Consider the following 8942-nt stretch of genomic DNA (forward strand, 5'->3'; position numbering starts at 1 on the left):
CGCGAGGCGCACGCGCAAGGTGCACACTCTCTCTGACACGCTCGCCCGCGCGAGGCGCACGCGCAAGGTGCACACTCTGTCTGACACATCGACCCTTACGGCCGACACTGAGACACTCTTGTGTAAATATATAGATAACGACACATCAAAAAAATGTAATAAAAAAAAAACGGATGTAATTATAAAAAAATTTAGTAAAAAAAATAACTGGATATAACGCAAACAAACTTATCTTTTGCCACGTTACCACTTTTGAGTTGGCATGTAAGATCATATTATTTTATTATTATATTTAATCTGTAATTTAAATATACATAACCACAGACTATTTAAACGTTTATTTTTATTAATTAAATATTTGTCTTTGTCTTTATTTGATTTATCTGTTTGTAAAGATTAAGGGACGCGAAATAATTATCGCAAGTTGTAAATAAAATAGTCTATAGCTATTTAAAAAAAAAATGTAATTCAACCAATTTAATCTTGCTTGGAACCCACGACCGTCGTTTATGCCGCATTCCTACCAACTAAACCCCACAAACTCCACTGTGTTCTCTCATGCCGCTTTTGTATGTTTTTCTTTCTCCCTTACCCATCCACAGAGACGCTACCTCTGCGAATGTTCACGGGCGGTGGTGATCGCTTACCATCAGGCGAACCACCAGCTCAGTTGCCCGCTAAGACATAAAAAAATGGTGAAGAGGTCACGGGAGCTGGTTAATGTTTGTTTGCGACCCCCTCGGTGCGGGTTTAAAGCCTAGTTCTTTATGTCCTAAAAATATTATGACTTTAAATTTTACCATAATACCATATTTTTTATACTCCGCATTACAGTTATATAATGCGAGTAAAAGATAATCCCATAAACGTATTTTCTTGTGAGTTGGCATCAGCTGACGAATATAAACTGGTATATAACTGCAGATTATGTTAATAAGATTAAATTAAGAACTCTGCAGAGAAATTCAAATATAAATAATGTTATCTCTAAATAATTGTACAAGATTATTTTCGTATTTAATTGGGTTTTATTATTTTATATGAAAGGATTTGTGGCTACGAATGCCTAAGCTCTATATCGTGTTTTCTATTTAACGGTTTATATGTAAATAGTCAGATTAATAGAAAACCAAGATAATTAATAGAAGTTTAAATTAATATAGTTTATTCTCTCCACAGTGTCACCGAATCTGAAACTGAAGTCGCTCCAAACGGCCATAGAGCTGCTCCGGCAGTCGCACTCCATTATGAGACTCCTAAAGAACCGCGACCCAGAAGACAAAGAAACTACCAAACCCGACGAAAGTGACGATAAGAGCCTTCGAAATGAACAAAGCTTGCTTGCCTTATACGAAAGCAGATTACATTATATATTGAAAAGCATCATTCAATACTGCAGATCGAAAACCAATAAAGATTATGAGAAAATAACCGAGTTGAACAAGAAATTGTACTGTGCCAGTTTAAAGATCAAGAAGCACGAGGACGTCCGGGTTTACGCGGCTAGTATATGCGATGTGTTGACGGCAATGGATGAGATTTGTAAAGAGTTTGTGTGAGACGATATTGAAACTGTTATTTAATACTTTGTGAATTAAATCGGGATTCCGGATGTTTTTTTCCATCGAGTTCATTGATATGGCATTTTTGGTGCTTAGAGCTCAATTTATATCAAAAAGCCTTTATAAGACTATATAAGTAAAAATTACGGAGAATGCAAAAAACTAGACCTGATTATTACACCTAAATAGGTCATAGAAATGTAGGTAAATTCCATCCTATATGCCTTAAGAAAATATGAAACTATTTTAAAGTATAGCAGCAATAATTCCTTGCCCAGAGTACCTTATATGTTGGCTGTAATTAAAGATAAAAGTTAAATATATGGAATGTAAATTATAATGTTAATAAATGGTTTTCTTATCTTTACAACTTAACTTCACTATAAGGAGAAGAAACTCAATTCGAATGTAGTTCTTTTTTGGGTTTGTTGCCTCAGAACTTTCGAATGGCTGTATCGATTTTGATGATTTTTTTTTGTGACCTAGTGCGTCTTAAATCCTATTTATATTTGATCTGGATCTTGTTACTTGAATGCGGTTTAGATTTTTGTTTAAAATAATTATTCATTCAATGTTAGGTGTTCAAGATAATGGGAACAAATGTAGGAAATGTTATTGTTGATATAAAAGTATAAAAAATTGGTATAAGATGTTGTACGAAATGCGTTTTTTTTATGTTTTTCATTTTCTAAAATAAATGTGAGGTTCATCTTTCTATTTCACTCATTTACGTACATAGGGTTGCGACTACTACACAAAAGTACATAGCTAAAAAGCCATATAAAAAGTTATTTATATATTATGTTGTTTTGCTATTTATACTTCAGTTTCAGTTATAGACTTAATATGTTGATGTGGCAACCCTATTGTGCATTTTGAATAAAGCATTTTATTCTGCATTTAATTTTATGACTGAATAATTTTTCTTTACAACAAACTTCTTAAATTCTTAATAAAATTAGTTTTGTCTTTTAGTCAAATCTTCACAACGTTACAGCATGACTGAACTGACGCTGAAATTACTGAACGGATTTTGATGAAATTCGGTATACAGACATGGTATGAGCTGACTTGGGAGATCGGACATCTTATCACGATTTAATGCTCCTTTGGGATTAATCAGGAATCTTAATATGCCGGGACGATCGTCAAGTATATTTGGCTAAATAATCTGTGATCTACTCAGAGATTATAAACAATAATTATTTTTCATTTTCCTGTTAAGCATCGAACCCGCGACCATAACATTATTTTTTTATACAATTAACCTCTATGTTCAAGGAAATGTCCGTTTAAATTGAAATCTTGATTTTATATAAGAATACGCTTTAATAAGATTCAGATTGTTTATATAATTTAATACATGTAAATAAGGTGTTAATAAACGTTTATTTTTAATATTTGATGTTTTCTTTGAGATTTGTTCAGAAAAAAGCGACCTAATAGTTACTACACTAGATCACAGTTAATATTATAGCTAGAGTCTAGACTAAACTATATCATAGTTTCATTAAGTAATTCCACACCGTTTCTACATAGAAACTTGAAAAATGTATGTTTAAATTTTAATTTTTTTAGTTTAAGCTGCACGCGAAAGTTAGTCTGCTTCCTCCAGATTTATAACTGACCAAAATTTTATCCAGATCTGATCCACCGTTTTAAAATTCATAGAGGAAATTATTTAAGCTAATAATGGTTATAGATACAACGCACATCCTGTCACTTTTTCTAGTTTTAAAGTACCAGGTGACCTACCAAGATCTCTTAAAGCCTGAGTAATTCGGGTGTGGGAAAGAAACAGCTAGATAGTTTGTCTAGCTTCATCATTTTCCCACTGGAAATATTTCATACTTTAAGTAACCTGGGCGTATAGATAAAAAATAAGAAGGCAATAGTTTTTATGCATTGTATGAAATCTTTATTATCTTATATATAAAATTCTCGTGTCACAATGTTAGTCTCTATACTCCTCCGAAACGGCTTGACCGATTCCTCTGAAATTTGGTAAGCATATTGGGTAGGCCTGAGAATCGGCTATCATCTATTTTTCATACCACTAAACGATAAGAGTAAAGCAGAACAGCGTTTGCCGGGTGCAGCTAGTAATAATATAAACTGTCGAGTTTTGTTCCTTGTTTGAAGGCGATATATTGAAGCTTTTTAAAAAATAGCCTATATGTCGATAGTGAATTATGAGTATGAATATTTAATACAAGGTTTGCCCTGTCTTCACCCGTGGTACGTTTTTCCCTCCATAGGAACCTTTCATGCCTAATAAAAACTTAAAAAATATTATCAGAAATAATCGTTTTCGACATTTACGCTAAGTAAAACAGTTGGCGATAGATGATGTGCATATTGATAGCAATCTAAATAACCACAAGTATCTATTCTGTGACTTAGGTACCAAAAGGCGCGGGTCTCTTACTCAAATATTGTGACACTTGTGGGATAGAGATAATTTATGTATTGATATATATTCATTTCATAGTACTCCAATTATCTAGAACAAGATTTGCTTGTGTTGAAAATCAAAGCTAAGTTAAATTAAAGAAATATTTTAGCAATTATTTCGCACTACTTATGACTGTGTTTTTTACTGTTTGATCATGTAGTCTTGTTGTAGACTTGAAATTTGAAGATGTTTCCTTAATCCAAAATGATATATGATATGAGTTACCTGCCAATATATAGTAGATATTGCTATTAGCAAGAATTGCTTTTATCAATAGAGATAATTAAACATAATATATAACACTGGAGAGGTTGCAATAAAAATGTTATGATAAATTCAAATTTTTATTTAAACAAAGATTATCACAATTTACAGTCTAAAATAAATTTATGTACAAAAGCATATCTCGGTAATAAATTCATTCATTCGAAACTCGTATGGAAATATAAGAAGGCAATATAACTTGTTTTGATGATCCAAAAATAGTTTTCCATATTCATATCTAACCATCTTTCAATAACTGCTATATTCAAAAAGTATATTATATGGTAAAAAATATTAAGGCCCCTTCATATATTATGTTTCTACACAGTCCATAACTTATATACCTTAACTTTGTACTTTGGTATCATATTATAAATTCGTCTAAAAACATATTTTACAAATACTCCTAAAATTCTTTTGCATATGTCACTGAGTATAATTAGTTATAAATTCGTCAAATGTGATTCCAATAACATTATATAATATGGTCTTATTAAATACGTATAAAATATAACTACAGCTTTATAAGCTGATATGTTTGTGATGTTTAAACATTTGCTAAAAGTAGATAACATATCAAAATAATATTTTTAAAGCTTGCAGCCTATAGGAAGAATTGCTATCATTTAATTTAACTATGTGTCATGATAAAGCCGGTATAAATTATTTCAGTCCTTTCTTACATCAACTATAACTGTATAAGAAAAGACTTATAGCCGATTAAAAAATACAGATGACTTAGTGTTGGCTATTACAAGTATAAATCCGTATTATAGCCACGTATAGCCATTATAAGTATCCACTATAGTCAGCTATAGCTATTTTAAGCGTTACTTCTAGCTCACTATAGCTATTATGAAACATTTATAGCCGGCTCTATCTGAAACTCGGTTTAGCCGTAAAACTATGGCGCACGCATTGGATAAAATTAACACTTGGTCCCACACATCTTTCGCAAATCTCATATAAACATAAATTTACAAAAAACAACTAGGATACAATTTGGTTTATTTACGCCTTCTCCGGTTTTGGTTTTCTGAAAAGAAGAAATTATGTTAATATTATTTTTGTCAAGCTTGTAAATATAAAGAAATATTTAAATACAAAGTTTGTACTTAAAAATCAAAAAATATATGAGTTTGCCCTATAAATAGGAAAAGTAGTATTATCAAGGCCACAACAGCATTATTTTGAAAGTTGCATTGGAAAATTGACACATTTATCGGATACGAGAAAAATATATTTATGTCAATTGGTCGCTTTATCATTTGTATCAATATAAACATAAGATAAGAATCATCGTTACTAAGGGATTTCTTAATTTCATATCGGAAATATTTATCTATCACATATTATGAAATACATATCGAAATATCATTTTTAAAGCCAAGAGATCTGACCCAATATTCTATCTGGTAACCCCTAATTATTATATAAATTACTCGTTATATCGTTCTAGAAAATCGCATACGCCAATTTCTCAAGTATATCAAGTATGAATTTATTTTGTCCTCATCTTCATTTTAACTAGAAGTTGGATCACGTTTAAAACATTCATTCGCTCCATCATCACGTCATTTCCATACTATCCAACAAGTCACTTTTATGCATAGAAATATCGCAAAGGCTGATTTTTACCAAGAATATGGAATAACCACATATTTTTTTCATTTGATATTATAGTAAAGACAATCTCACCCGCCGGCCAACATCTCCTGTATCTCCTGGAAGCTCTTGCCCTTGGTCTCAGGCACCACAAAGAGCGTGAAGAAGAACGCGAGCACGCAGCACACGCCGAAGATCCAGAAGCCGACGTACATGCCCAGGCTGTCCGAGATCGTGGGGAAGTAACTGCAGATGGGAGTTGTTTGTATTATTAATAAACAAAAAAAAAATAATTAAATTTGGACCATTCGCAGATGACAAAGATAAGATACGAAAAGAAAAATAAGATAAATTATTGAATGAAATAAATGGAAGTATATAGGTAAATAAGTAGTATTAACATATCTACGCCTCTTGCCTGAGGTATTAGACGAAAAAATTAAATAAATATCATTTCTTGGCTTGCATCTGGATTGGTAAAACAACAAATGTTGTTTTACATACCACCACTGAGCTAATGAGAAAGAAAGCAAGATTCCAACAAAATATTTAAAATACAATTAGCAATCATTAGCTAGACCATAATTAATCATCAGCTTTATCACAAAAAAATCATCACTCACCGAGTAACGAGGAAGGCCATGATCCAGCAGAAGGCTGTCGCGATCGGCGAGGCAGCAGCCTTCACCTCAATAGGGAACAGCTCGCTCATAACAGCCCATGGCAGCGGGCCGAGCCCCCAGCAGTATGTCACGATGAACAGCACCAGAGACAGGATGGGAAGGAAGCTGATTGAGTCAACTACGGGGCTCTGTTGCTCCGCGAGCAGGAAGAACATGCCCAACAGACCCTGAAAGCAGGTGGGATTATTGTAGGTTGGTGGAATTAAAGTATTCAGATATTTCCTCTTAACCAACCTTTTCTTAAAGTGCACATGCACATTGAATGTAAATTGAAAGTTTTGGTTTTTTTATTATTTCAAGATAATATGTTCCATGCCGTCTTACAACTAAATTTATAATTTTTAATGAAAACGACAAATTTAACGAAACATGAATAAAAATCAACGTACCAGACCAATAGCAGTTCCTGTGCAAGAAATGAGGAGAAGGATCCTCCTTCCAAGCCGGTCCACCACCAGAGGTGTGATAAAGGAAGCTACCACCTGGAAACCGATATAATATGAAGATATTTCAAACGTTTCGGCTCATTTTATCCTAACGATAGATACGTTTTTCTTATCGCCATTAAAATATACCAAAGAAAAGAAATGTCTTATACCAATTTTGTATTTGGAATTTTAAAATTATCTAACGCAATTTTGTTTGCTCCTTTTATAATGCTATTGCTATGCTCCTTCTACATTCCAAATCTTTCTCTTTCGTTTTTTCCCTTTTTTCTTCAAACTTTTCCTAAACCCAGGTTGCCTGGAAGACATAGCTTCTTAGCGATAAGGCCGCCTATTTGTACCGCGTTTTCTCTATTTATGAATATTTTTTTGTTTTTATTTTGTTTTTGTGTGTGCAATAAAGTGTTTTATTATTATTTTTATTAATTTTGCTTTCAGACTTAATGGTTTCCCTCTTGAAACCCTTATAGACTATGCCTTTAACGTAATCTATTTTAAATCAGTAGTAATTTATAGTCAAGGTTCTCTAGAAATTACCACTGCATTACATTCTAAATCTATACCGATATCGATTACTATAGATCAAACGCTGCAGGAATTCATATATAATGAATTTTAATTCCAATATTCCAAACACACCTGCACAGCACCGACAATAATAGTAGCAATAGCTGGTTCCATAGCCGTTCCAGAAGCTTCGAAAATGGTGGTCATGTAAAACAGCACGGCATTAATACCGCAAAACTGTTGGAAGAAAACCAATGCGCAAGATATGTAGAACGCCTTGAAGTTGCTGCCCCGGAACACGTCCATTATCTGAGTGAAATATGCAATATGTTAAAAAAATAATAATAAAAAATCATAATTTAGGAGTAATAAGAACCCTAACATTACTTGTACATTAATCATTTATTTATAAAATATGTGAATAAATGTGAAATGAATTAGCTGCAGCAGTTCCCATTTCCTTACCGTGGCAGTCTTCTCCAATGAAGCTTTGACCTCAGATTCGAGTTTGCTGAGCTCAGCCTCGACACCGGCGCGAGATTTACCGCGGATGGTGGCTAAGCAGTCAGCGGCTGCATCTCTGTCGTCTAAAGGAAGAGACATACACTTCCATTAGAGAAACATCTAACGTCTGCTAGAGAGACTTCGGACTTCTAATAGGAATACTTTTTACTTATAAAAACGAAACTCTAGGTAAGTTGTAACATAGACTTTTCACTTCCAATAGAGAAGCTTCAAAATTTTCCAACTAAGAATAAGAAGTAAGTGAATATATGCTTCTAGAGTAGAAATAATATAAGCTTTATAGCAAAACAATCAATAAAGTATCAATCAAATAATTAAAATGACAAGGAAAATACATAATAGAATTTAAATCTATTCTAGATGTTCGCAATAGACATGTTAAGGAAAAATTAAATACACTGATTTACCTTTCAACAGATAGTAGGTAGGGGTCTCCGGCATGAAGAAGAATAGAACACAGAAGACAGCAACAAAGGCCGTCCCCACATACGCGATAGCTGAATACGAGATATAAGGCCCGATGCCGTAAATAAGAAGGAATCCAAGAGTGATGAATGCTTGAAGGAAGGAGCCCAGTGCACCTCGACTATCATCCTGTAATAAAAATATTTATAGATTCGAATTTGCATCATGACTACATAGTATAAAGCAAAGTCGCTTCCCGCGTCTGTATGTATGCTTAGATCTCTAAAACTACACAACGGATTTTGATTGGGTTTTTTTAACAATTTTAATTCAAGAGGAAGATTTATATGTATCATAACATCCATTAAACCACTCCGAACTTATCACGTGCGAAGTTGCGGGCGGTAAGCTAATATGAAATACCTAGTCTTGCCATAAATATTGTAATAAAGAAAAAAGAAAATTGTTAACTGCAAATAACATTTATTAC

At 33.1% G+C, this 8942-nt stretch overlaps 2 protein-coding genes across 2 annotated transcripts in view; one reads left to right on the top strand and one right to left on the bottom strand.

Annotated features, from left to right (window-relative positions):
• Positions 1 to 2898, top strand: part of LOC119837989 (erythroid differentiation-related factor 1) — a 13926-nt gene extending 11028 nt beyond the window's left edge. Inside the window, exons 15-16 of the mRNA XM_038363800.1 lie at positions 7 to 19; positions 1180 to 2898. Of these exons, the coding sequence (XP_038219728.1) occupies positions 7 to 19; positions 1180 to 1559 (393 nt within the window). The 3' untranslated portion in view covers positions 1560 to 2898. The remainder of the gene's footprint in view (positions 1 to 6; positions 20 to 1179) is intronic.
• Positions 2899 to 4387: 1489 nt separating this feature from the next.
• Positions 4388 to 8942, bottom strand: part of LOC119837949 (facilitated trehalose transporter Tret1) — a 33702-nt gene continuing 29147 nt past the window's right edge. Inside the window, exons 5-11 of the mRNA XM_038363744.1 lie at positions 8455 to 8641; positions 7988 to 8109; positions 7655 to 7831; positions 6959 to 7051; positions 6510 to 6736; positions 5980 to 6132; positions 4388 to 5317 (exon numbers count right to left, since the gene is read on the bottom strand). Of these exons, the coding sequence (XP_038219672.1) occupies positions 5293 to 5317; positions 5980 to 6132; positions 6510 to 6736; positions 6959 to 7051; positions 7655 to 7831; positions 7988 to 8109; positions 8455 to 8641 (984 nt within the window). The 3' untranslated portion in view covers positions 4388 to 5292. The remainder of the gene's footprint in view (positions 5318 to 5979; positions 6133 to 6509; positions 6737 to 6958; positions 7052 to 7654; positions 7832 to 7987; positions 8110 to 8454; positions 8642 to 8942) is intronic.

This window comes from Zerene cesonia, chromosome 29 (genome assembly GCF_012273895.1).
Source record: "Zerene cesonia ecotype Mississippi chromosome 29, Zerene_cesonia_1.1, whole genome shotgun sequence".
Lineage (NCBI taxonomy): Eukaryota > Metazoa > Arthropoda > Insecta > Lepidoptera > Pieridae > Zerene > Zerene cesonia.